The sequence below is a fragment of the Leptosomus discolor genome, chromosome 16, assembly GCF_034619465.1.
Source record: "Leptosomus discolor isolate bLepDis1 chromosome 16, bLepDis1.hap2, whole genome shotgun sequence".
Taxonomy (NCBI): domain Eukaryota; kingdom Metazoa; phylum Chordata; class Aves; order Leptosomiformes; family Leptosomidae; genus Leptosomus; species Leptosomus discolor.
Window position 1 is genome coordinate 1,786,578 of NC_141406.1, and position 25,271 is coordinate 1,811,848.

Below are 25,271 nucleotides of genomic sequence, written 5' to 3' on the forward strand. Positions count from 1 at the left end.
GTCCCCAGCACGGAGATGAACTTCCAGGTACCCAATTAGGCTTTGCTTGGTTCATCTCCTCCAAGTGCCAGCTCCCCACCACCCCCCTCTTTTTTTTTCCTAGCAGCACAGAGGAGCCTGTGGCTGTCACCCTCCCGCTGAGAAAGCGAGCAGTGGGTTACGTAGCGGTGGAGCTACCCTGCCGCAGGAGGAGCGCGGCGGGCACGTACGCTCTGCCTCGGTTTACGCAGAGGGCGGGGACTCGGGCGCGGTGTGATTAGCGCTGCTGCCAGACACTGTTGTGCTGGGGCTGTTTTCGGAGGGCGTAGAAGGGGCTGTCACTGTTAGGCCAATCAGATAAAGTCCTGAGCGCTCTGAGGACAAGATTTTTCTTTGCGTATCGGTACTGCCCGAGCCCCCTCGTGACAAGGCACGGGGAAAAGGGAATTACTTAGACCAGCTTCCCCAAATCCACTGCCAAGGGCAATCACCTGCCAGGATCAGTCACTCCCTGCTCTTCTCTAGCTGCTGTGCTCTGGAAGAATAACTTCGTTTACTCTCTGCCAGTCCGCGACAGTGCTGTGTCCCCCTTCCTCATACCGTATTCAGCTGCAGTTCTTGCTTCTAAGAAGCTGCAAATCTCCATCCCCCGCTCAGCATAGCGTGAAGCTATCGGCACTGCGGAGAGAGCTGGCAGCAAAGCAGGCAGCCTTACACTGCGTGAGGTGATCCCAAGAAAGCTTAAACCCTTCCTCTTGAGCACGGCTTTAAAAGCACAGCTGGGACTGGGAAAGCTGTGGTCGGTTTCTGCTCAAAAACCACAAGCACAATGGGTTTTTCTAAGTCCTCTTTGTGTTTTTAGAGTAAATGGTTTACTCCTGACACCTATTTGCAAACCCAATAAAGCTGCTTTCATTAGCACTGGCTCTAATTTGCTCTGCCTCATCCATTGCTAAAATTCCTCTTTATTAGGGAAAATAGAGTGAGGAGGGAGAGATGTGGCTTCTGGGCTGGGAAAGTGGGAAGAGCAGGAGTTACTCAGCCAGATCTTCCTACAGCCACCTGAGAGCCCAGAGTAATTAACTGAATCATTACCCTGACCAGTACCTGTGAAGTACTGGCCCTCCCCTGTGAAGAAAGATGTGTGTGAATTGGCCACCCAGAACAGGGGTGGACTTGCCAAGAAGAGAATTACTCCTTCCCCTCTGCCGAGGGGCTGCTGGAGTCACCCCCCTGGCCGGAGGGCGCCGGCTCCCGGCAGAGCTGAGGGAGCGGCAGGAGCAAGGCGGGCCTGTAGCTGCTACACGAGCCGGAGGAGACAGTTCTGCCCCTCGAGCCGCTTGAAGTGCCAGGAGGCACAGAAAGAGCTAGGAAAGAGGTCTACCTCCCCCTTCAGCGGGTTTTGGGCACGCTAGAAGTCCCACCGCTGTCCCCACTTTCAGCCCCCAGACTGCTGGGCACACCCCAGCGCTCGCCTGAGTCTCGAAGGGCTCGGGGGCGCGGCAGCATCGCTGCAGCTGGGAAAGACTGACGGGCCAGGGAACTGGCCTGGCCCTGCATCAGAGGTGGCAGTGATTTACAGAAGAGATTTTAAGTCACTTGTCTGTGACCCAGACTAGAGGAAAGCAGACAGCTCCCTACCCCTCCCTTAAGGTTCTCCTCAGGCAGAAGCCAAGGGTAGTGTCAGTAGACCACAGCTGTATAAATGCTTTCAAACCATTTTTAGGACATTGTGATTTCTTACAGTGTCTTGAACCAAAGGTGTCAGGCCAGACTGGAGCGTTCTCCCCCTCCTAGATAAGGAGGAGTTACAAGCAGGCTAAAGGTAAGGCAGGTGAACACACAGGCACAAGGCATGGACCAGTAATTTTTTATTTGAACACAGTAAGTTTGAGGACAGCAGCGGAACTTCTTGAGTTCGTCTTGGTTTACGTCACAGCAGTAGGTGGCTGATACAATCTGGCTCGGAGCTGTTCGATCAGGAATCCATTTCCTTTTTGGTACAACCAGTCTCAGGAGGCGGAATCCTTCTCTGCAGTGTCTTTTGCCACCCAGGCTGGATCCTGCTGCTGGGCATTTCAGTCTTCACTTGGCCTCATACTTGTGCTTGATGTGTTTCCACAGTTTCTGTACGCAAAACACACAAGAAACCCCAACAGTAACCTCAGCCGGCTTTTCAGTGGTCCTGGGATAAAGCTTCAATTTAAAATGCAAGTTATCACGAAACCTACGTCCGTAATGGGCAACAACGAGAGGGGAAAGAAGAGTTTGTAGGAAAACGCACCCACAAGTCCCACCAGGGTCCGGGACCGCGCGGGCACCGTCATCCTGCGCCCCCCTGCCCACAGCAGGCAGAGCCACCAGCCCCGGCTCGTCCCACCCGTGGGGCAGGTGGGGGTCTGGACCTGGGCCCGGGGCTTTTAAACTGCCAACATCCCGCTTCCCCTGCCCTCCCACCCCGCTAGCCAGGGGTTACTCCAGCCGCATCGCCTCAGCCTCCCGCTCGGCCTGGAGAGGGCATTTCTGCTCCTGGAGATACAGACGTCTCCCCCATCAGGCACTGAGACCTGCTGGCACAGTTGCTGCACCAGGGCAAGGTGCATGCCGTGCTGGGCTGGTTGCTGTCGGTAATAATTTAGATTTTCCACAAAAAAAAGTTAACTCCCTCGATAATTTCATTTTCTAACCCTGGTTGAGAAAAATGAGGACACGGAAAATTAATGCTACAATTCAAAGAAGGAGTTGGGTGCAAAGCTGAAGTTCACATGTGACGCTATGTCAGCTTTCAACAAACAACTGCTGCTAAAAAGGAGACACGGACGCTGCGCCCGCTCTTGCTGTACCTCCTCAGCTCGCCCAACCCGCCGTGAGTTACTTCAGGGCGGTGAGGCTGTCGCTTTGCGCGGCACCAGCTCTCCGCTGGCGTCACGGCCTGGTTCAGGAGGCATGGCGCTGTCAGGGAGGGCGCAGGGCAGCTCTTCCCAGCCTCAGAACCACCGAGATGGCCTGGGAAACTGCGCCCCGGGGGCTCAGAGAGCCCCGAGGCAGGCCAGCCCGGCGGGGCAGGGAAGAGGAGCGCTGGGCTGCGGGTGGGGACGGGCAACACACACGGGTCTTTCGTGCTCGGTGCGAGACGGCAATAACGACAGCCCTGCCCTTTCTCAGGGCACGCGTGGGGCATCACCTCATCGTGCCCGGGAAGCCGTGGTGTGACCTGTCCGTGGGACTCCGTGTCCGGGCGGTTCCTGTCCCACCACAGACGACGTGATCCACCTCACCTAGCGGTCAGCCTGGGGCAGCAGACCCCGCTGCCCGCTCACCGCCCGGCACCCCCTCCCTCTGCTAAGGGCAGATGGCGAAAGGCCGCAGCCCTCCGAAGCAAATTCAACTCGTTTTAACCTCCCCGCATCCCACCGCCTCCGACGCCTCTTCCCCAGCGGCTCCGCAGCCAGAGAAGCCCAAGGACCCCCCCCCCCCCCCCCCCCCCCCCCCCCCCCCGCAGCCCGGACCACCCAGCACGACGGCACCACCAAAGCCTCCACAGCCCGGGGGCAGCCGCCGCAGCGCTGAACTACGGCCCCCGCGGCCTTGTCGCTCGGGGCCTCCTCAGGGAAACCCATTCAGCCGGGGCAGCGCCTGCCGCCGGCGCGGGAAGCCGCGGGGGGCAGCCGGAGGTGCGGGGCCAGCCTGACCTTCAGGGCCCAGGCCCGTGCCCGGGCGGGCCCCGCTGCGCGCTCCCGCCCTTCCTTACCCCCTCGTTGAGGTGCTCGAAGACGGCGTCGGCGCCTTGGTCGAAGGCGCGCTCGAAGAGGACGGCGCCCAGGACGATGGTGAGGGCGAAGGTGGAGGTGCGGCGGAACAGCGAGGTGTACGCCTGCCGCAGCAGCGCCATCTTGCCCCCGCCCGCGCGCTCGCGCTCTGCGCATGCGCCGCCGGACGGTCACCGGGTGCCGCGGGGCCTTCTGGGGGCTGTAGGCGCCGCATCCCGGCAGGCGCCGCGCGGCCCAGGCCCAGGCCCAGGCCCAGGCCCGGCGGGGGGTGAGTGGGGCCGGGCCCGACGGGGCCGCGTCCCGGGGGGGGGGGGGGGGCGGCGGCGGCGGTGAGGGGGCCTCGCCTGGGCTGCGGCCCAGCGCGCCCCCTGCTCGCACCCCTTCCCGTTAGCGGCTTGTACTGCGCACCCCGGGTCTTTATTCTCTCCTTTTTTTTTTTTTTTTTGCAGTGAGATCAGCCCAGGTAGCGCAGGCCGGTGGGGTCAAGTCCTGGTTGCGGCTGCAGCAGCATCAGGTGTGTTGGGTGAGCCCCTCCGCGGCTGCCAGATGGGCCCGACGCCGGCTGCGGGGTCCTGGGGGTAGCTGGGGTCTGCTGGGGGGCAGGGGATACCCCCTTGCCAGGGGGGTGGAACGGAGAAGAAAGAGGGGTTTGCGCTAACGTCCTCTTGGGGTCACCCCCCTCGGGGAGAGCTGGGGGGGTAACTCGGGGGTTTTCTTCTTGTTGGGGCCGGCTGTGGAGGGCGGTGTCATCAGCAGAGTCCAGGCGGGAGGTGGATGCCGTGGCTCCCAAAACCTGCAGAGACTCAGACGGCCGCTCCAGAGGCCTTGGGAAGAGCGTGACGTGGCCCCGTGTGGCATGACCGCAGTGGAAACGTGCCCCTTCTCGCTTGTCCCCTTCTCCTCGTGTTTGTCTTTTCGTTTACCCTTGGCGAGGGCAGAGGGGCCCCAGCATGGCTCCAGCAGGGATGGGAAAGAGCGGTGGGTTTTGGTTTGGAAAAGGAGGACAGGCAAGGCAGGTGGGGGAATCTTAAAATTGAAGTCATCCCTCGGAAGGATTCTTGCCAAATGAGCGTCTACATTAAATTTCAGACCAGATCCTCAAGTGACGCTCGCTCTGTCATTTAATTTGTCTCGGCCGCTCAGGAAGAGTGCCTGGTCTGGCTGCACAGCCATTTCTCTCGACTTATTTATGTTTGGTTCCCTGCATGCAGCTGCTGTGGGGAGCTGTGGGATTTCTGGGGTCGTCCTGGAAGCCCGTACAGAGGCGGGAAGGTGCCTGCCATACTCCTGTGCCCTCTGTATAGTGTTATCCCTTAGGCCAGCCTTTGAAAAGCTCAGTTGTTATTTCTCAAAGGCATCTCCAAGACAAATGCCCCCAACAGCCTGTCAACTGCTGCCACTGGCATGGGTTTGTGTAACGGTCGGGTCGGTGTTAATCCCGAATCAGGCTCCGGATTTACACCAGATGTAGTGGAAACCAGAATCTGCCCCTCTGTCATTGGGAAGGCGCTGGCAGGCTCTGCCGGCGTTTGGCGTGTTCCCGGAGAGATACGAGCACATTTAAATTGGCAGCCGAGTATCGTAAGCTTGACACTCGGATTTAATTAACTTCACATCTGTCTGGGTATCCAAAGTGGCTGAAATGGCCTCGAGCCTGGGCTACAAGAAAGTAGGAAATTGAGGTCAAGGCCCAGCATCGATTCTCAGGGTTCGGCGTGGAGAAGAGCGGTTACACCCAGACAGAAATGAGTCTGCCAGATGCCCGTTTCTGGGTCACCTTCCTCCCTCTGCCCACATCTCGGGGGGGGGATCGGTGAAAGAACCCCCTGGAGAGCCCTAAACAACAATCTGTAGCCAGTACAGCGCGATGTGGAGCGTTTTGGCAGCGGTTTGAGAAGGGAAAAGGTAGGGTGGTGCACATGAGATCCTGCCTGGAGTTTTACCAAGCACCTCAGCGAGGTGAGTGAAACCCTGGCTGCGTGTCTTAGAACGTGCTATTTCTAATAAAACATTGCTCCAGCAATGGCTTACATTGGCTTACAGCAGAGGATTTTTTTGTTAATACTTTTAAGCATCAAGATACAAGACAAAGCCCTGGCTTTTTTTTTTGTATTTGGATTTATGCAGAAAGACTTTTAAGCTGGTACAAAGCCTGTCTGAAATCGTTTATGGCTGCCTGTGGGTCCAGGGGTCTATTTGCCTGAATTCAATTGCAAATTAGGGTCTAGAAATGTTAAGAGGAAATGGCCAAGCTGAAGCAGTTCTTTATAAAGCAGCTACATTTGCTTCATTTCATAATGACTGAGATGGATTTAATTAGAAAACATCTCTGTTTTCAGCTGAATAATGCTCTTTGTTTACTGCTCGAGCCGTTTGGGGAAATGGAAATAGGTTAGCCCGTGCTGCTCAGAAGCAGCTTTTATTCCTGCGTACCAGTTCGGTGCAAAGCGCAGTGGACTGCTGGTGCTGCAGAGAGTTGTCAGACTCCAGCCAAGATCATCCACGCAACTGAATTCTTAAAAAGATGGAAATAAGTGTTCAGTGTAATCTTTGGAGGGGGCGATCTCTGGGAGAATCTGATGCTCCTCTAATTGCTTCTTTTATTCCATTCATCCCCTGCAATGGGAATTGCTAGGAGAATTTGGGAGCCGGCGCCTCTGGGGTATGGGATCTGGCTGCCTGAAATCTGTAGGAGCTTTCTGCCCTCCTTGTTGGGGAAGGAGGGGGAAGGAGCTTCTGCAATTACTGCTGTCGGGGTGATGAAAGGAAAAGTTTGAAATACGATTTCAAAGGCTGACTGCTGCTGGGCTTCTGCAGGCAGAATTCCCAGTGAGATCTGTGGTGGAAACTTGTGTGGGACCGCTGCAGAATCTCGTTTGTTTTCCCTGTTCAGAGCAGCTGCTTCTGCAGACATGGAAGGCAGGAGCCAGCAGCTGAAGCAGGAGGCTTTTATGTTACCAGAAACTTTGGGAGACTGTGGCATAAGATGTGGAAGGGAGATTTTTCAATGCTGAAAAGCCACAGCAGAGCCTGCCAGCGGGCCGGCCGCTGAGGGTACGAGCGTTCCCTCTGGGTCCCAGCAGCCCCACCACAGTGCAGCAAAGCTGGCTGCCAGGCTGGCTGCAGAGCTCTGGGACGGTCTAGTAAAGGATGGGGGGAAACTACGGCCTTGGTTTTGGTTTCTTGGGCTGGAGTAGGGCCATTTCAGACCCCGGGTGCTGCAGAGCTGAGTTACCCCTTCCAAGCGGGAGCTGGGTCTGGTGGTGTTTGCGGGTGAAGCGGTTTGCGGTTGCACCAGGGAGAGACGGCTGGCTGATCAGCACCGCCTCCCAACAGGGCGTTTTGGCTGGAGAACGGGGAAAGGACCTTAAACCAAAGAGGTTTCCAGCTCAGTGGAATCTCTGAACGTTTTACCTTCAGTGTGAAGCTTTGCAAGCCAATTAAAAAAAAAAAATCAGATCTTTCCATTGACTGCAGCTGCGGGAGGCTGCGTTTTACCGTGTGGTGCGAGGCCTGAGGGATTTCCAGGGAAGCGGTTCTCAGGAGCAGGGGAAGGAAGGAGGTTTGGCACAGTTGCTCCCGAGATGCCAGGCTGGCTGGCAGGCAGGAGGGCTCGACTCCGAGGGGTTGCCTCTTGGTGCTGCTCTTCCCGCTGATTCTGAGGAATCGTTGGGGCGGCTGTGATTGATTCTGACCCTGTTTTATTTATAAAATCTTTATTTCTTGCGCTGGTCTCCGTGCCATTTTTTTAAAGGCATTTGGCTGTCAAGGTGTCAAAAACTGGAGAATTGCTTTCGGAGTTTATCTCCCCGTCTGTCCATCTTTGGCATTTATCAGGTACCGTTCTATCACTCGGGAAAGAACTTACAGCTCCTTCAGGGTATCTGTTGCACCTCCAGCGAGCAGAGCCAGCGGGGACAGGGCTGCACTCCATCACAAACCCCGTCTGCCCTACCAGTCTGGGCTGCTCCAGGCCCAGCACAGATGAGAGCGCCCGAATTCTGTCCTGTCACTTCTCAATACCCCACAGCAGAACCTCCAGACTACAAAGCTCTGTGTGATAAGCCCCTCTCCCCTGTGGGAGGAGAAGGACCGGCCGTCTCCTGGTTCAGTGGCCGTGGAGTTGGGGGTTCTTTCCTCCTGGCTGTGAGGTGGTTGTGATCTTAGTGCAAGTTGTGTACTCAGTGGAGCAGACACGTCCTGCTGCCCTAGGCTGGGGAGGATGAGGAGAGCAGTCCTCGATGTGCAGGAGTAAATAGGTGGCTTGGTGAACTGAACGAAGCGTTATGTCCTTTGGTGTTTGTCATGCAGCTTCCCACTTGCAGTACAGGTGGGATCAGCTTTTTTTTTTTTTTTTTTTTTTCCCATCTTTGAGGAGCTGCTGGGTTTGTTCCTCACCTTACAGAGATGGACGTGAGGGCGTTTCCTTCCTCTGGCACAGCAGCTTGTGGAGGTTGTCTGGGGACCAGGGTTAAAAGTCCCGGGGCGCCAGGTAGAGGCTGTGGCATGGACCTCTAGCACCTCCTGTTTGCACATCGGATGGTTTCTGCTGCACCTTCCCTGGTGCAGGTGGTGGCTGGGAGCCCTTGGCGCTCTGGAGTCTCTGCTTTGCCTGGTCTGAACCCCAGCGTGCTCAGGGAAGGAGAATTCTTTCAGCAGAGATGTTGTTGCTTTGGATAACGGAGGCAAGAAATGCGGATCCGAGCCTGTTCTCCCGTGTACGTGTGGCAGATGCTGCCTTACCAGTCTCTGATGGACAAGAATATGTACTGTGGGGTCTCTGTCTGCCAACCCTAAATGATTTGAGTTCTTCTCCTTTGGAAGCAGGCGCTGTAAATCTGGGATCTGCCATCCCCAGGGCAGGCATGGCCGGGTGCCGAGGATCTGTCTGATGGTTCCCAGGCCACGCTGATGCTGCTGTGCCAGAAGAGAGATGGGGAAAAGATACTTCTGTGACTACTGTGACAGGTCCTTTCAGGACAACCTTCACAACAGGAAGAAACACCTCAATGGCGTGCAGCATCTCAGGGCGAAGAGAGTCTGGTACGACTTATTCCGAGGTGGGTACTACCGACTGTCTGCCACTCCCTTTCTGGGATTGGGGAGGTGCAGAGGGGGGGAAATAGATAAAATAAATGATCGCTGGTGATTTATATTCAGATTGTCCGTGCCAGTGAATTGCGGGCTTGATGCTGTTGCTATCAAGCGGTCTCAGAGGCAAAACCCTCCTGTGTCTGGATGCAAAAAGGGGAAACTGTAAACATCAGCTGGGGCTTGACGTGAGGTGGAAGAGATAGAGAGGTTGTTGTGGAGAGCAGGAGTTGCAGATAAAGCAAACTCCTGGCGTCAGGAGCACATCTGAGACAGGAGACCTGAGAGAACAAAGTGAGTTTCTGAAGGCGAGTTCGGTGCCTTCTGCAAACCTGAGTTGACCTCTGTGGTGCGAGGAGCAAGGAGGACGGGTGTGTACGTGGAGAAAGCGGGCTGGAAGGCAGGCTGGACGCGCGTCCTGTGTGAGTGGGCGGGAGGCCGGCAGCTGGGCGGAGATGTCAGTTCTGCGGGCGCCCATGGGAGAGGTTGAGGATGCGACCGCTTGACTGGAGATCCCAGAAGGGTGAAAGGGCTGGGGAAGCAGCTCAAAGCACTGGTAAGCTCCAACCTACCTTAGCCAAGGGGGCGAGCGGAGGAGGAGGGCTAGGTGCGCTGAGGCTTTGGCAGAGGAGGAATTGGGGTTCTGGGGCTGGAGGGTGTGTCGGGGCACGCTGGAGGAAAGCCCTGTGTCCTCTGCCTCTTTAACAGGGCTCGTCTCGCGCAGCTCCGCGCTCTGACCCAGCTCGCCATGCAGTTACGCGTGTCTTAGTGCCAGCCTGGGGAGTGCGGTGGGAATGTGTGTCCAGGGCCTGAGAGAGAGAGAGAGAGAGCGAGCAGGACTCTATTTTGGCAGTAGCAAAGACTTCGTTGGGGTTAAACTGATTGTGCAACCGTTGCCTGGATGTTCCTCTGCTTCCTTGTGGTTCTTCAGGATCAGGAGTTGCAGTCTGTGTTTGTCTCCTGGCTGGCTAGGTGAGGAGTACCCTGGGGAGCTCTTGGGTGGCTCTGCTGTCTGCTTAACCGTACGTGAAAGCTGGAAAGGTTCTCTGTAATGGCCAAGTGTGGAGGACCAACAGCCCCAGCCTGGCACAGTTCTAGCAGCATCACTGACAGGGAGGCAGATTACCTAGTGCTTGTCTCCTCACCAGGCTGCAACCCTTGATTTTTCCTCTGATTGATAAAATTCTTCATCCCATCCCTGTCTAGAGGGTTCATCTCCTCTTGTCTTCAGACTCTGTGGCCTGGTGTCAGCCAGTGCAAGTTCTTCCACCGTCTATGGGAGCTGCTGTATCTTTGGGGCTCGTTTTCCCCAGGACATCTCTGGGTGGTGAAGGACCATTTCGGTGGTGTCCACTGGAGACACGGCAAGGGGTTCTGTGAGGCCTCGAGCGGAGCTTTTCTGAGAGCTCTGTGAGTCTGCCTGGGCTTTCTCTGCTGCACAGAAGTGCTGCAGAGTCCTTGCTTTTCTGTCATGCTTCTTTTCCCCTGCTGGCGTGGGGAGAAAGCATGAAGCAGAAAGCAAAGAAGGTGATATTTGCAAGCCAGTGAAAAGCTGAAGCCGAGGGTGCAAACAGGGACTGTTAACTGTCAGTTTGTCCGTGGCTTCAGTTCCTGGTTGTCATGTAAAATGTCTCCCCACTAGGCAACTGGCCGCTATCCGACGGGGTGTTGCCGTGCGAGAGATCTTCACCCTGCTCTGTCCTTTGTCTCCCCTAGATGCTGCCGCTATCCTGCAAGAGGAGCAAACCAAGAAACCGTGTCGGAAGTTTCTGCAAACAGGTGAGTTCTTCTGAGGTAGAAATAACTGCCTGAGCCCCAGCAGCTCCTTCGAGAGCCAGCCCAGGGCTGTTCCAGAGAGCCCTGGTATGTGTGTTTGCCTTGGAGGGAACGAAGGGCTTGGGCCTGCGTGTCCAGAGTGCAGGTGTGGTGGATCTTGGGTTGGCATGCCCATTTACGAGGGAGGACCCTGTGTGTGCGGCTCTCACGGAGCTCCGTGGCTTTTGTTCCAGGACAGTGTGATTTTGGGTCCAACTGCAGATTTTCCCACATGACAGAGCAGGACCTGGAGAAGCTGAGTGCCCAGGTTCAAGGTGAGTCCTCGGAAAAGAAAATATCCAGGGGTCTCCGAGGAGGGGGAGTTGCTGCAGGGCGTGTGGGCTGCAAAGGGGCAGGCGGGGGGGGGGGGGGGGGGGGGGTTGTGCAGCGAGAGCCTGCGGTCCCGTACGCAGCGGGCCGAGCGCGGCTCCCTCCCGCCTGCCTCTCAGGGCTGTGTCAGCCTGTAGCGTGGCTGGAAGCGCTGCAGTTTTTCATAGGCTTTCTGCTCTTCGATCTGCTGGCACAGACACAAAACCTCGAGTTGAGCAATGCTGTTACTACTTAGCAGCCAGCATCTGAAGCAGAGAGTGGGCTTTGTGAGCCCTCGGGGTTTTGTTCAGCCAGGGAATAAAAACTGTCAGCAGCAGAGGGCACTGGTACATCACTTCCCCTTAAATTTATGGATTTGATTTCCCCCCACCTCTGTACTATTACCAGGGAGCTGCTGCTTCCACTCGTGGGAGGAGGTAGCCTGCGGTCAGTTGGGTTGTCCTGAGGAGAGGACGTGGGGTCTTGGATCCAGGAATGGCCTCTGCTCACGTGGCTTTGGGTGGAACTGAAGTTTGGGCAGAGGATGAATGGCAGCTGCTCCCCTGCTGTGGGTCTTCAGAGCACTTTTGAACTTGTTCGTTCTGGGAGTACCACCTCCTTGCCAAAAAAGGGTGGCAGCTCTGCTTTCTCTGTAGGATTCATTGCTTTGGTGGTTGGAGGAAATGTGAGCGAGGTGTTGTTGCAAAGTTATGGAATGGTCAGGGTCTCCGCTGGAGATCATCTAGCCCCAACCCTACCTTGTCAAAGCAGGGTCAACTAGAGCAGGCTGCTCAGGACCATGTCCAGTTGTGTTTTGAATATCTCCAAGGCTGGAGACCCTGCAACCTCTGTGGGCAATCTGCTCCAGTGTTTGTAAAAAAAAAAAAAAAAAAAAAATCTATTTTTTTAGTATTTAAATGGAAATCACTGCATTTCGGTTTGTGCTCGTCGTCTCTTGCCTTTGGTGGTCTCCCTCCAGTATGTCCCTGTCTGTGTGGTAGAGGGGAGCCCAGCACTGGACACAGCGCCCAGAGACGGCCTCACCAGCGCGGAGCAGAGAGGAAGGATCGCTTCCTGGACCTGCTGGCAGTGCTCTTCCTAATGCCGCCCAAGTTGTGAGCAGATCTGGTGCCCACGCTGCCAGCTGAAGCCAACTGTTGTTTTGCCAATAGTCTGGCAAAAACAGGCTCGGGTGTTGAAAGTGCCTGTGCGTACGTGCCTGCAGACATAAGGGATTTGGGGTGTGCGTGGGGTAGAGACGCTCTCCCGGCCTTCCGAGGGGTTGGCCTGGGGGAGGCAGGGCTCTGGCGAGCCTCGGGGAGCGGGAGGCAGGCAGGCACTACAGAGCTATTCCAGTCCTCGCCGCTGCTGAGTCAGTCTGCGAGTCCCCGAGGCGACTCTGCGAATCCGTCGCTGAACGGTGCTGGCAGTCAGTGAACCCCCTCTCGGCGACGGAGCGCCCCGGCCAGCCCTTCTCCGAGCGGCACGGCCGGGCCGGCAGCCACCCTCCTCTTCCCCGCCGCTGGCCCAGAACCTCTCGCCGACCCTGCTCGGCTGCGGGGTTGGAGTGCTGGGCTCCCGAGAGGTGCCGTAGGTTGTCAGCCCGTTTGCAGGAAACCGGTAGCGTTTCCAGTCATCGAAGGCTGTTTATTGCAGGGGAAGTGAAAGCTCCTTGGAGCAGAGCGGAGCTGCAGGGGAAGGCTGGCAAGCTGCTCTGTGCTTGGGCAGGTTTCTTTGCCAATTACGCTTGTTATTGAATATTGACTTCTGTCAAATGGGTCAGGTGTAAGTGGAGGATTGGCTAGTGAGAGAGCTGATTCCTGGGAGATTACTTGGAAACCTTGCATTTGTGTTACCAGTCAAACATTTAATTAAACAATTAGACTTCAAGGAGCGATGGCCAGGGGATGGCAGGGTGCCTTGTCCTTGGCTGTGCTGCTCTGACACGGGTGTCTGGTTGTAGAGTTAAATCCTGCTCACCTCACTTGTGGTGTTGCTCCATGGAAATCCCGCGGGAGCCGAGCGAGCAGGCTGAGCGTCACGCAGACCCCTAAATCTGCTCAGCTGAGCCCACAGAGGGCTTGGAGGGATTTGATGGAGGGAAGAGCTCAGCAGGCCTTGAAGGAGGAGAGGTGCAGCCCGTAACGCAGTACAGAGGGAAGGAACAAAAGCCGAGCCGCCGTTCGGTGTGTCGTGGGGACGTTTCACCGCTCCTTGGGCTACCGAAGCACCAGCGTCTCAGATGGTGAGGCTTAGGGCAGGAGTTGAAGGCAAGCTTGTGCGATGGCAGGTTGGACTGCAGGCTGCCTTAGTCGCCCAGGAGCCCTGATCCTCGCAGCGTGCCCGTGGGCTGTCCCCGTGTGCGTTAGCACCTGGCCCTGGCGTTTCTGTGCCGTGAAGCATCGCAGGCCGCGGCCAGCGAGCTGCCACAGCGCAGGTTAGAGCAGCAGGCTGGGTCAGGCTGCCTCTTGCTGAGTTGTCAGTGTCCTCAGAGATTTCCCGTCTGAACCCGCGGCGTCTGGGAGATGTTGACAGGCTTGGTCGGGGATTTGAGATGAGCTGAGAGGCTAGAGGCTCCAGGGCCCTCACATCGTTTTGTGCAAAGCCTTGTGTGACTGTGCTGGAGGTGACCATGCTCTGCCTCGGGTGGGGTAAAAGGGGACGGTCTCTTAGTGGGTCCCCAGGGCTGCTTACCTCCACTTTCCTCAGCTCTGCTGCGTGGGTGTAGGAGCGGAGCAGCTGTCAGACTGTGTTGAAGCCATGTGTCCCCTTGTCCAGGGGCAGATGCTTCAGAAAAAGGTGCAAAGAAATCCTGTAGGGAAGTGGTGTAGCCCACTGACCCGTGTTCAGGGGTGGGCTCGCATCCTAAACCTCAGCAAAGCCTTTTCTGACTCCTTTTAACACTGCTAAACCGCGGTGGCACTGTCTTTGTCATGTAAATATTGAACCTGTCCCTGAATCCCTGTTCAGTGTTTGGTGTTGGTAGTTCTGCATCGCGGAGCTCCCCTTGCTAATGATGCACTTTTTTTACAGCCGAAGGCTACGTTACGTTATTCTTAACATTTGGCCTTTTTGATGCAGGGAATTCACCCTGTTGTTTGTGTCAGTCTTGTGGGTTAAGGAGGAAAAATTCTGGACGATTCGCTGTTCTGTAACAGCTTAGAGTGTGTCCTAGTTTGGCTTCAGCTTTTCTGCACCCTGTAGAATATACTCATCAAGAAGCAACAGTTTCCACCTTCGGTAGGGAGGGAGGGAGGCATGTTCCCAGCTGTTACCGCATCAGAGCATTACTCGTCTGCCTCTGCTGCATCATTCATCAGCGAGACGCTTCCCGGCTGTCATTTTAAGTACAGTCATGTCAGAAAAAGTCACTGTCAAATTGCCATCTTCTTGCTTAAAGTTATTGGCTCCCCGCTAACCTGCGTCACTTCTGGTGGTAGTATTGACACACCCCAGCCTCTTTGGTGAGCTCCAGCTAGCCGGAGCTGCGAGGGGAGGGTAAGGGCACAGTTGGGTGAGTGTCTGCGATATATCCCTGTGATTGAAAGAACAGGAGTGGCCCTGCTGGGGGCGGCGGTAGTCAACCAGTTTAACTCGGCGACGAGCAGGAGAAGGAGCGCTCTCGCGGTCGGCTGCCGCTTCTTGGCTGCCGGGAGGTGACTTCTTCGGCTGCTCATATGGCAGGGCCTCATCAGCCTCATCTCTCGGCCCCAGTCTGCTGCCGTTCGTGCGCTCTGGAGGAGACTGGGCTGACGCATCTTCCTGCCCAGGGAGGGAGCTGAAGGATTCCGTGCAAATCTCTTTGCTGGGTGACCTGCTTGGTCCTGGTGGTTGCATCGCGCGTGCGGCGGTGCCTCGTTCAGGAAGAAAACTCATGGTGAATGGGGAGAGAAGATAAATCTGGTCTCCCCCTCTGGCATCATTAGAGAGGCACTTCATGACTCCAGCCACTCTCTTAATTGGCTGTAATTAGACTTTGAAGCAAACAGTGAGAAGGAGGGGGGGAAGCGCCTTCACACCTGTCTCGCTGCTGCAGTCTGGCTGGCTGCACTGCCGTGTGTGAGCAGTGAGGGCTGGTAGTTGTGTTTCAGAGTGACATCTTGGAATACCTGTTGACATTCAGGGGGTATTTCCAGTCTCACGGTGGTTTTGGTGATCCCTGGATGGGGGGTGTGTGCTTCAGAGGAAGAGGAGACGACAGATTTGCCTTTCTGATGGGCGTGCATTGAGGTGGACAGAGCCAGACAGTTGCCTGTACCTGCTGCCTTATTTCTCAGCCCGAGGCTTGGAGTGCTTTGGAGCAGTAACTCATGGAGCTGTGTGAACAGGAGCCAGCTGGATGTCTTTCTCATCTGGACACTTGGGGCCTCGTTTAGACCAGTGTGATTCTGGAGTCGTTCCACTGCAGCCAGTGAGCTTTTCTGTGTGGCTTTTTCCAGTGGCTGCTCGAGTCGGTGGGCTCCCTCCAGTTCCTGGTGTGGCCCTTTGGGGCAGTGGCCTTGGGGCACCCTGCTCTCAGCAGAGAGGCTTTGGCAGGTTTTGGTCTGTTCTGCCTTGGGGCTTGGAGTAGGATCAAAAGGAAATCTTGGTGGTGGGTAGAGGTGGGAGAGGTTTCTCTCTGTGACCTTCTTCCCTGTGTCATCAAAGCCTCTCGCAACCACTGCTTGTCCCCTTGCTGAGGCGGGACGTGCCCGGATGGAGAAACCTGGAACAAAGGGAAAAATAAGGTGGCTGCGCTCAAGGTTGCCAGGAAAGTCTAACCTGGGTTAGAGCTGGGTTCAGATATCCTGAGCCTGAGCAGTGCCCAACTCACCAGACTGAGCTTCTTGCCTCCCCAGGGCCCTCACCTGGCCAGGCTGTGCTGGGGCTTTGCTCCTTGGGAGCAACTGTCGGAGACTTGAACAGTCCTGTCGCCAACCGTGTCCTTATCGTCAGGTTGCAGAGCAGCACCTCGACATCAGGACCACAGCAGGCTGTCTTTGTGGTGGCAGTGAGTACATCATCACCCCTCCCAGCAGCAGCAGATGAAAAGCCTGGATGACAAATTATCCATCTCCGGCTGCTCATTGTGTAGCACATTCCTGCCATCCTTATTAATATTCAACAGGCAGATGAATAATTGGTTGCCACCACTAGGATGGAGTGATCCTTCACTCTGCCCAAGCAATATCAATTTCACAACCTGTCTGGAAATGTATAATATTTTCCTTAAACGTGTGACATATGGCGGGTGGGTGTGGAGCAGGCTCCTGGTGGGCACGGCTGCAGGTGGCTGCCACCAGGGTGGGATCTCTAAATGGGATCAGGATTCCCCCAGAGCGCTTGTCCCTGGAGGGTCTGACGAGCGGAGCAAAGGGGAATGACACCCCGCTGCCTCGGCTTCCTTTTTAGTGATATCAGTGTTTGTTTTTCCAAAGTATCACGTTCCCTTTTCTGTTAGGTGGGAACTTTCCACTAGGCTGGAGATCTAACAGCTCTGAGCATCTCCTCAGCCCGCTCTGCCTGACGTGCTGTCAGGAGTGTGACCGTGGTGTGTGTCTCAAGGACTCGTGCCAGACCCTGTTCTCCGCTAGCATCCCTTCCTGCTTTGTCACTGGTGCCGAGGTGGGACTGGGGAGCTTTGCTAACTGGGCAGCTGCGGATTTCTGCCCGGTGGGAGCGACTGGGGAGTGCTGGGCTGCCCCAGTGTCTCTCTGCCCTTCTGCCCGGAGAGGACAGCGCTGCAGGACGGGGGGGCCCGCAGGCATCTGCCCCACGCAGCACCCCCAGGGGTGACGGAGCGGTTGAAAGCTTACAAGGAGCTCAGGCTGCCCGATCTCTTGGTAGACAGCAGAGGGTTTCTGCTGGCCCTGCCTTGTTCGTTCCTAACTGGCATGAGAAAACACAGGAACTTGTTCCCCTCCCTCTGCCGTGGTCTGCTCTGATTTTGCACCCAGGCTGAGCGGGGCTGGGCGACAGCCTCCCGCCCCGTCTCTGCAGGGGCCGGGGATGCATCGCACAGCGTGTGCCTTAAGCAGACCTGACAGCGTCTCTGAAGTCCCCTCGCCCGCGCGCCCTCAACCCTTCAGACTCTCGCGGCCTGCCAAGTCTGCATCAATCCGGGCGGACGTCCCTGTCACTCCCACCCGACTGGGCAGAGGTGGCGAAGTGCCTCCTGCCAGTTGGAGGGACACGTCTTTGGAAGCAGCTTCGGGCCAGCGGAGGCTGTTTCAGGCGAGGACGAGGACGATCTGCCCCGGAGGAGGAGGGGGGGGGGATGTCAGACTCCCCTCAGTTAAGCGCCTAAACTGCCACTGTGGTCACTGGCTTAGCTCTTGTTCCTGGCTCTGTCCGGCCAGAGCTGTCACCACTGAGGAGGCCAAGCGTGAGATGGCAGGTGGACGTGGAGGAGGAGGAGGAGGAGGAGGGGCTGCCACAGGCAAACTGCAAACTCTCCACCATGAAACGATGCAGGGTAATGAGCAGCGGGTTTAATGGAGTGAAAGGACTGCAGCGGGAGCGTCTGATAGCCCTCTCTCTCTGTCAACCAGGGGAGCAGAGATTGAAGGAGCTGCGGCAGGAGGGAGCAGATGCCCCGCCTGGCACCATCGAGGACTGGCTGGAGAAGAGAGCAAAGAGACTGAGCGCGGCTCAGAGTAGCAGGTACCGGTGGCTGGGGAGCATCCCCGTGAGGGCAGGCCGCTGCTCCTGGCCCGCACGATGCCGCGGGGCGACCCCCCACGAGGGGTGTGAGTGGGGCGGGAGAAGGCGCAGCTGATCAGCGGTCCCGAATCGATGGGACCCCCGCAGCCACCGTCAAACTCTCGGCCTGCCAGCGCCGCGCGCCTGCTCCCGGCACACGCTACCGACACGCGTGTGCGTCCGTTCTTCCACCGGAGATGCGTGCTCGTGTCTCCCCGGGTCCTCCGGGGACAAGGCAGGCCTTGCTGCCTGCGGCCGCTCCCCGGGCGGGCAAGCAGAGGGGAGCGCCTGGGCTCTCCGCAGGGCGCGCCGACACGCCTGGAAGGACAGTGCCGCCGCGGTGCTGAGTTACTAATGCCCGGAGTTTGGTGGCAGGAGCCCGATCTCGCCTGTTACCAGCTTCCCCATCCTCTGCCTGCACATCCCTGCCAGTGAGAGGGTGGAATTAGCTCCTCCTCGCGGCATTCATTCGGATTCGGGTCCCTGCCGGTGCCTGCTGTTTCCTCGCTCACCTGACTGTGCCGCAGGCTTAATTGGATGACATTTGGGCAGGTGCCAAATCTCTCTTTTGTTCTTTTTCTGTTTGCTCCTGTCCTCGCTGTGTTTGGTCTGGGCAGGATCTTCCTTCTGGTGCTTGTCTGGGCTTGTTGCTTTCTCTTCGCTCCATCCATCAGCGTGGCTGCCCTGAGCCTTGCAGTGGTGTTCACTGACAGCCGTAACCTTCCCGCCCCGCCCCCCTCCCCGTACACTTCACCTGCCCCATTTTGCTTGTCCTGCCCGTGAATCCCTTGATCTTGGGGTAGATAACCTCTTACAGAAGACAGCCATCGCTATACCCAGGAGAATTTCCAGACCTTCATACCTACTCGGTCCCTGCTGCCTCTAAAGATGCACAAGACTTGGGATTTCTTAGGGTTGTCACTTTCTACCCGGCCTCTCTGTCCCTGCAGGCCCAGAAACCACTTATTACAGGAACTAAATACCAACTGTTGAAAGCTTCTCTCCCTCCATCTGGCCTTGCTGATGCTTGTCCCTACCATTTCTCTTCTCCTCTCGTGCTCTCCAGCCCCAGCATTGCCCTTCCGAGCAACTGTAAGTTTTGCTTTGTCAGACAGAGAAGTTGTTTTGCATTGCCAGGGAAGAGGGCTTGTTTTAGGCAGATCCCTGTGCTCCTGGTGCCTGGGGAGTCCATGTTCCACCTGAAAATGCTTTTAAGGGCTAGGGAGCTCCCTCTCTCTCCTGCAGTCCTCAAGGTCCTGCCAATGTGGCAGAACCTGTGACGGGGTCTAACAGGGCTTTAGGGAATTTGTGAATTTGGATGATAACCTGCCCAGGGGCTGCCTCGCCTGGCTGGTAGTGTCAGTGAAGACAGTTAGTCTGCACAGAATGTTAGAGAAAGCGCTCCTGAGGGCAGTCAGCTCCCAAAGGAGATGCTGGAGACCCAGCTCCGCCTCTGTCTTCTCTGGCAGCGCTGAGGAGGAAGGGTTCAAGCTGGCATGGAAGAGGTCTTGATGGGGAGCTGTTGCTGTGTGAAGCCTGTGAGTGTAGCTGAGTTTCTGTCTCTGCCTTGCCGGGGGCTTTCTGGAGGGACACCAGGCAGGCAGCCGCAGGTCTCTGCCTTGCCTGGGCCCCAGGCGCCGCCGCGGGGCTAGCAGTGGCCGTGTGGCCAGGCACTGCCTTGGCCGAAGGGTAGCGCTTTCTTAAAGGCACTAACTTGAGCAGCATTTCTGATTGTCCCCCTGAGTTGGCCCCGTGGACGGGGAGCTGCCACGCTGCCTTCCACCCACCGCTCGTTGCAGCGGCCCTCCCAGCCTGGCTGGGGCCAGCCTGCGTTTGGAAGCCTCCACCTGACGCGTGTTTTCAAAGTCACGCCGTGCCGTTGCTTTCTGGAGAGCTGGGGGGGGGAACTGGGTGGAGTTTGTGGAGTTCTCGTAGCAGTGGAGCTCTGCCAGGGCGCGATTGATTTTTTTTAACCTGATTTCCAAAGGAAACGGAGCGTGTCAGTGCACGTGAGTGCGCTTCGGCCCTAACTGCCGTGGAGCCCACTGGCTGATTTCCATCAGAAGGGGGTCCAAGGCCTCAAAGATACCGAGGTACTGCAGGTTTCGTGAACGTGGAAGCGGGTGGAGGAGAGGGATCCCATGAATGCCTTTAGAAAGGAAACATTCTCGACCCCGGCTACGCACCGGAGAACCCGCACGGTGCCGCCGTCCCGAATGCTCCAGCTGTAGGTAAACCTTTGACAGCACTTGTGTCTTATGAGACCCCAGGGAATTGAGTACCCAGACAGCATCCTCCCTATTGATTGGCTCTGCTGCTCGCAGAACAGCTCCTTAGTTGATGGCTGTGCTGTTCCACCTTGCAGCATGCCTTGTCCTGCTCCCCACCCACCGTACCGCTGCTGCGGGGGGCTCCCCTGACTGCGTGAGCGACAGTGCCTGGATATAACAAAAAATATTCCTGCCCAAGAGGGGCTTGGTGTGTGTCCTAGCAGTCTTGTCTCATCCTTGGCTCTGAAGGATCCCCATCAAGGGGATAAGCCTTAGACCAGATGACTTTGCTCTGTGTTAGCTGCCTAGAAAACGCTGCACTCCACTTCGGCAGCTGGCTTTCGGCCACGTCGTCGGCCCTGCAGGGAGAGGAGGGTGCTACTTCTCCAGAGCATTATGTAAAGGAGTTTGATTAGATTTCTTCTGGCATAACAATTAAAAAGATTCATCAGGATCAGAGGTAGAGGCCTGGGAAGCTCTAAGGCTGCTGTCAGGGCTTGTGCTAAGGAACAAATGAGTTTCCTGCACTCAGGAATTAATGGGAAAGGTACATTCCCCATGAATTTAAAGCTGCCCCGGCCGAGCCCTTTCTTCAGCTGGAGCCAAGGGAGTGATGCTTCTTGCTTGTGTACTTCTCAGTCAGGTGTGGTGTTTGCAGCGGCCTCAACTAGTAAACTTGAGGGTGAGAGACCGAGAAAAAGTGTTTCCCAGGCCGTGAGTTGGAGGAGGAAGCCTGTTCCCTCTGCTGAAGGGTGCTTCTCTGAAAACACCCCGTCGTTTTGGCAGTTCCTCCGTTTCCGAGGGGTCCTTGTCCTTTGGGAAGTACACAGCTGGCTTGGGATTCAGGCTGCTCGGAAAGAAACATCTGGTGATTTTGTTTGTTCTTCTCGAAACTCAGCTGCGTGAAGAGTCGGGAGCAGCTGGGGGAGGGAGGGGACGGGACCAGCCGTGCTCCCAGCCCGGGGCCTGCCTGCCAGCAGCTGTGCCTGGGGCTGCTGCCCCTCTTGGGGGCTGCGCCTGCTCCCCCTGCCCCGACAGCCCCCCCTTACCTTAGTTCTCCCAGCTTATTTTTCGGTGACAGGACGTGTGTTCGCAGGCACCAACGCCCGAATGGGCTGGGGGGGGTTACACAGCAGTTCTGCTGGTGGATTGGGAGGGGTGGGGGGGTGAATATGCCTGCTGGTTGATAACCAAATCCCTCCTCTGCTGCACCCTTCCTCTTTCGGGGGGCTAGCGGCGAGGGCACAGGGAAGCTCAGCCCCTAAGCAGGGTCTTGCTATCAAACTGAATTGTCCCCATCCCTCTCCCCACCTCTGCAGCGCTCTGCCTGAGAAACCAGCGCCTTTCCAGTACCCGCCAGGCTGGCCACCGGTGCAAGATCTCCCCCCATCCCTGCAGGCGCCCCCACCCGGAGGGTGGCCTGTCCCCCCCAACCTGCAGTGGGGCTGAGGCGCAGGGGTGGTGCTGGAAATGGGCTTCCCCCTCCCCCTGCTCTTAAGAAAGGGGCAGAATTTTATTTATACACGCTTTTCTTTCAATAAAAGCCTTCCCCCCTGCTGCAGCCAGCACGTGTCGTGGTATTTCTCGCCTGGCGGCCTCCCGCGGGTTGAGCCAGGCGGGCGGTTGTGTCCCCGCCGCCGGGCTGGGGCTGTCGGCTGGAGCGGGGCGCTCCCCCTTTCCCAGGGCAGGGTCCGTCCCCTCGGCCCGCTGCTGTCTGTGCTGCCGGCTCTCAGTCCAGCACCGGGGCTGATCCAGGCTGGGGCAGGGAGCCGAAACCAGGCTGATGGAATTGTGTGTGACCTGTGTTTGCTTCCGTGGAATTCGGTGTGTGAAACCGCTTGGGTCGGGGTGCCGGAGCTCCTAACGAAGCGCTTGGGGAGCTCCTGAAGCCCTCTGTTCCTGCTCCCACTCTGCTGAAAGCGAGGAGCAAGGAGAGGGGAAAAAAATAGCCCAAGGTTTCTCCTCCTCCAGGAAACGGTGAGTGTCCGTGGGGCAGACACCTCCGTGGGTCGCTCCCTGCTCTGGGCGCTGGCTGGCCCGGCGTGTGCGCCGGGGGTTGAGCTGGGAAGGGGCGCGGAGGGACTCCAGAGCCCTCCTGCTCTCTGCGGGGCTGTGCTGGGAGCCGAGGGCCGGGCGGAGGGGCCGGGGAGGGCAGCCTGCTTGCTTCCACCTTCTCCGTGCTGCTCGGGGAGGGCTGCCCTGGGGGAGGCTCTAGGGGCGCTTTTAGGGCGCAGCGTTGGTCCGACCAAGCCCGGCGTAGCCGGAGGCAGGCTGAGCCCAGCCACCTCAAGAGTTTTACGGCGTCGCCTCACCAGGAGAGGGAAGGACGAAGGAGGCCTTTGGCTTGGCTTGCTCGGGAAGGCGGGTGGGCGCTCGGCTTCACCGCAGAGCTGCCGGGCGTGCGGGGGATCCCGGCCAGCAGCTCTCCGGCGGCAGCAGGTCTGTCCAGGACGGCTGCACCCGCTGCCAGTGCATTTCAGGTTTGGCCGTGCGGGGAGGTGGTGGGTCCAGATTCATGAAGAGCGCGGGCTGGAGCCAGCTGCCTTTGGCCGAATCTCGCCTGGATCGCGCCGGCGCTCGGCTGCCGGGACAGGGCAGAGCTCCCGCCTCGGGGTGGGCGGGCAGGTGGTCGTGGGAAGCCGTCAGCCCGAGCACGCCCCGTCCTGGGCCGCAGCTTTGGCACGAGCAGCAGGGGCTGGATGTGGCCGCGGCGTGGCTGGGTGCGGGGCTACGTGAGCCCTTGGCTGGAGGGTCACTGAGCTTTAAGCCAAACGAAAGGATGTTTTTATCCTTCCCGGCGTGACTGTGCTGAGCCCGGTGCGTGCTGGTCTTTGGCGAGCAGGAGCCCAAGGCTTGGGCTCAGAGGATGTGGCATCAGCCCCTGTCCCATCATTGCCTCCCCGTGCAGGAGCCGTCGCAGGCGGGTAAACACCACCCCTGTGGCACCTCTTTGGGGATAAATCAGAGCCCCCCGGAGGAAGGGGACCCCTGCCCTGAATGCAGAGGTTGCGCAGCTGTAGGAGGCCGAAGGGGGGTCGGGGGGAAACTCCAGAGGGGCCGTGGGATGCTCCCGAGCGGGGGCGCGAGCTGCCGGGCTCTGCTCAGCCCTCGCAGGAGCAGCTTTGGCTGCGCTCCCCAACCCGCTTTGATGTGCCGCCCCGCGCCCCCAGCGAGAGCCCCGGGGAGCCGGGGGCTGCTGGGGGGGGGGGGGGGCTCAGCCCGTCGTCCCCACTGCGCCGCTGACTTCAAAGGGTGACGAACGGCTTTCGGCGCGAGTCGCAGCGGTGGCAGCCGGGCCACGTGCGTGGGCGCCTCCCCGGCGAGGCCGGGGCGGCCGGCAGAGGCAAACGGGAGAACCACCGCGCCCGGCTCTCCTGCAGACGTTTTGAGGACGGCGGCGAAGCGTGTGCCGGCTGTTTCGCAAGCAGCCGTCAAAATATTTTGCAATTCCTCGCCTGTGTGCGGAGACCCACTTTCATCAGCCCCCAGGTCCCAGCCCTGCTCGCTGCGCTCCGTTCCTGGCGTGTTTTGGAGCATCCCTGGGAGGCGGCTGGTCTGCGAGGTGTTGCTTTACCCGGCGCCCACGGGCTTTGTGGCTCCGTAACTGCTTCCCAGATCCATCTTAAAATGGTAGAGGCCCCGGCCGAGCGGGCTGGAGTACCAGGCAGCTTCCCGGGCGAGCTGCAAAACCGGACCGTAAATGAGAATTACGGTGTAAAACCCAAACGCAGCCGCAGCCCCTCCGTGCTCTTCCTCGCTCCCGAAGAGACGAGCTGCTCGTGATGCAGAAGCTCCCAATAAAGCCTGAAAGCCGAGAGCGGGAGCGTTCCCTGCCAAGCACCAGCCTGTCCGGGGGAGGCTGAGAGGGGCTGCCGAGGGGCTTTAATTAAAATCAGGTTTTCCTGCAAAACTCAGATCTCGGGGCTGAGCCGAGCATCGCTCGCAGGGTGTTGGGTATTCATGGAGCCGTGTAACTCCCAGGTACTTGTAGGAGCCTGTAAATTACGGGGTTTTATGGAGATGTATTTTACAGCGTGGTGTCAGGAGGTTTAACGATGTCATGTATCACTGTGGGGACGGGACGCAGCCAGCGCGGCTTGACCCGGGAAAAAGGCTGTTTGCAGAGAGCGGGGAGGACAACGCCGAAGCAGGACAAGGCGGTGGGCTCCTTCCCTCCCCCCCCCACGCACCCCAAAGGGTGCTGCAGGGGGGTGCCCAGCCCCGCGGGGCTCAGCGTCCCCGGCAGGTGCCGGGTGCTCCGGGGTGGGCGGTGGGAGCTGCGGCCCGTTGGTGACGGCACGAGCCAAAGTGCCTTTTATAGAGCGAGAGCAGGAGTAATTTATTGGGAAGCTTTTAGGGAAATGAGCAGCTCCTGGGCCCCTGCCAAAGCGCAGCCCCGCTGGGCTCTGCCCGGTGTCCTCTGGCAGCTCTTGCTGGGAGAGGAGGGGGGGGACAGGGGTGGGAATGGGGACAGGGTGGGAAGGGGGATGGGGACAGGATGGGGATGGGGATGGGGATGGGGACAGGGATGAGGATGGGGACAGGGATGAGGATGGGGACTGGAGGTGGAGACAGGGGTGGGGATGGGACAGGGATGGAAATAAGGATGGGAATGGGAATGGGGACAGGAATGGAGATGGAGATGGGGACAGGGATGAGGATGGGACAGGGGTGGGGATGGGGAGAGGGAACAGGGATGGGAATGGAACAGGAATGGAAATAAGATGGGAATGGGGACAGGGATGGAGATGGAGCTGAAGGTGGAGATGGAGATGGGGACAGGGATGAGGATGGGACAGGGGTGGGGAAAAGGATGGAAACGATGGGAATGGGAATGGGAACAGGGATGGAGATGGAGACAGGGACAGGGATGAGGATGGGACAGGGGTGGGGACGGGGAGAGGGAACAGGGACAGGGCTGAGACTACCCCACAGTGCTTGCAGCACCAGAGAGAGAAATAATCTTTACCGACTTCTTCCCTTCCTAGCCCAAACCACTTCTCAGCGCTCCGGCAAGCTCAGCCCTGCAAACCCCAGGGTTTTGCTGCCGGTTTTGCTCCGTCCGGCGGGGACCGACGGCAGCCCCGCGCCTCCCCGGCACCATCCCTCGTCCCGCTGCGGCGCTTGCACAGTAAGATTTTCTTTCCTTTCCTAGCGAGCATTTAATTAAATTAGCGAGGAGCATCGCTGTCTCGCCGCAGCCGCAATGAGCCGTCCCCGGCTGCGGCAGAGCGGTGCGAGGCCGGCGTGCGGGGAAGGCGGCCGGGCCCCGGTGCTGCCCGCTTGCAGCCCGGCTGCTCCTGAAGTGGGAGCTGCCATCTCCAAACCTGCCTGAAGAGATCCGTTCTCCCAATTC

General features: G+C 58.1%; 2 protein-coding genes across 5 annotated transcripts; one reads left to right on the forward strand and one right to left on the reverse strand.

The window, feature by feature from the left end:
• Positions 1 to 1,832: 1,832 nt before the first annotated feature.
• On the reverse strand, positions 1,833 to 3,875 carry UQCR10 (ubiquinol-cytochrome c reductase, complex III subunit X). The gene is made up of 2 exons (XM_086474374.1): positions 3,731 to 3,875; positions 1,833 to 2,106 (listed from the first exon to the last, which is right to left on the reverse strand). The coding sequence occupies exons 1-2, from the start codon at positions 3,869 to 3,871 to the stop codon at positions 2,065 to 2,067; spliced, it is 183 nt and encodes a 60-aa protein (XP_086330500.1). The 5' UTR covers positions 3,872 to 3,875; the 3' UTR covers positions 1,833 to 2,064.
• A 106-nt stretch (positions 3,876 to 3,981) lies between these two features.
• ZMAT5 (zinc finger matrin-type 5) lies at positions 3,982 to 25,154 on the forward strand. 4 transcript variants are annotated; one of them, XM_086474263.1, is made up of 7 exons: positions 3,982 to 4,017; positions 4,199 to 4,263; positions 8,577 to 8,809; positions 10,557 to 10,619; positions 10,850 to 10,930; positions 17,495 to 17,606; positions 21,235 to 21,476. In XM_086474263.1, the coding sequence occupies exons 3-7, from the start codon at positions 8,683 to 8,685 to the stop codon at positions 21,362 to 21,364; spliced, it is 513 nt and encodes a 170-aa protein (XP_086330389.1). In that variant the 5' UTR covers positions 3,982 to 4,017; positions 4,199 to 4,263; positions 8,577 to 8,682; the 3' UTR covers positions 21,365 to 21,476. The 4 variants fall into 4 exon arrangements, with proteins under 4 accessions (XP_086330389.1, XP_086330390.1, XP_086330388.1 ...); XM_086474264.1 differs by lacking the exon at positions 3,982 to 4,017 and having other exon boundaries at positions 4,192 to 4,263; positions 8,574 to 8,809; XM_086474262.1 differs by lacking the exon at positions 3,982 to 4,017 and having other exon boundaries at positions 4,192 to 4,263.
• Positions 25,155 to 25,271: the final 117 nt, after the last annotated feature.

Bases quoted from the DNA above. Each gene is read 5' to 3' on its own strand.
- UQCR10 (XM_086474374.1), bottom strand. From the start codon at position 3,871: ATGGCGCTGCTGCGGCAGGCGTACACCTCGCTGTTCCGCCGCACCTCC. The intron at 2,107-3,730 runs GTAAGGAAGGGC...TTTTGCGTACAG, and splicing joins TCGAGCACCTCAACGAGGGG to AAACTGTGGAAACACATCAA.
- ZMAT5 (XM_086474263.1), top strand. From the start codon at position 8,683: ATGGGGAAAAGATACTTCTGTGACTACTGTGACAGGTCCTTTCAGGAC. The intron at 8,810-10,556 runs GTGGGTACTACC...TGTCTCCCCTAG, and splicing joins CTGGTACGACTTATTCCGAG to ATGCTGCCGCTATCCTGCAA. The intron at 10,620-10,849 runs GTGAGTTCTTCT...CTTTTGTTCCAG, and splicing joins TCGGAAGTTTCTGCAAACAG to GACAGTGTGATTTTGGGTCC.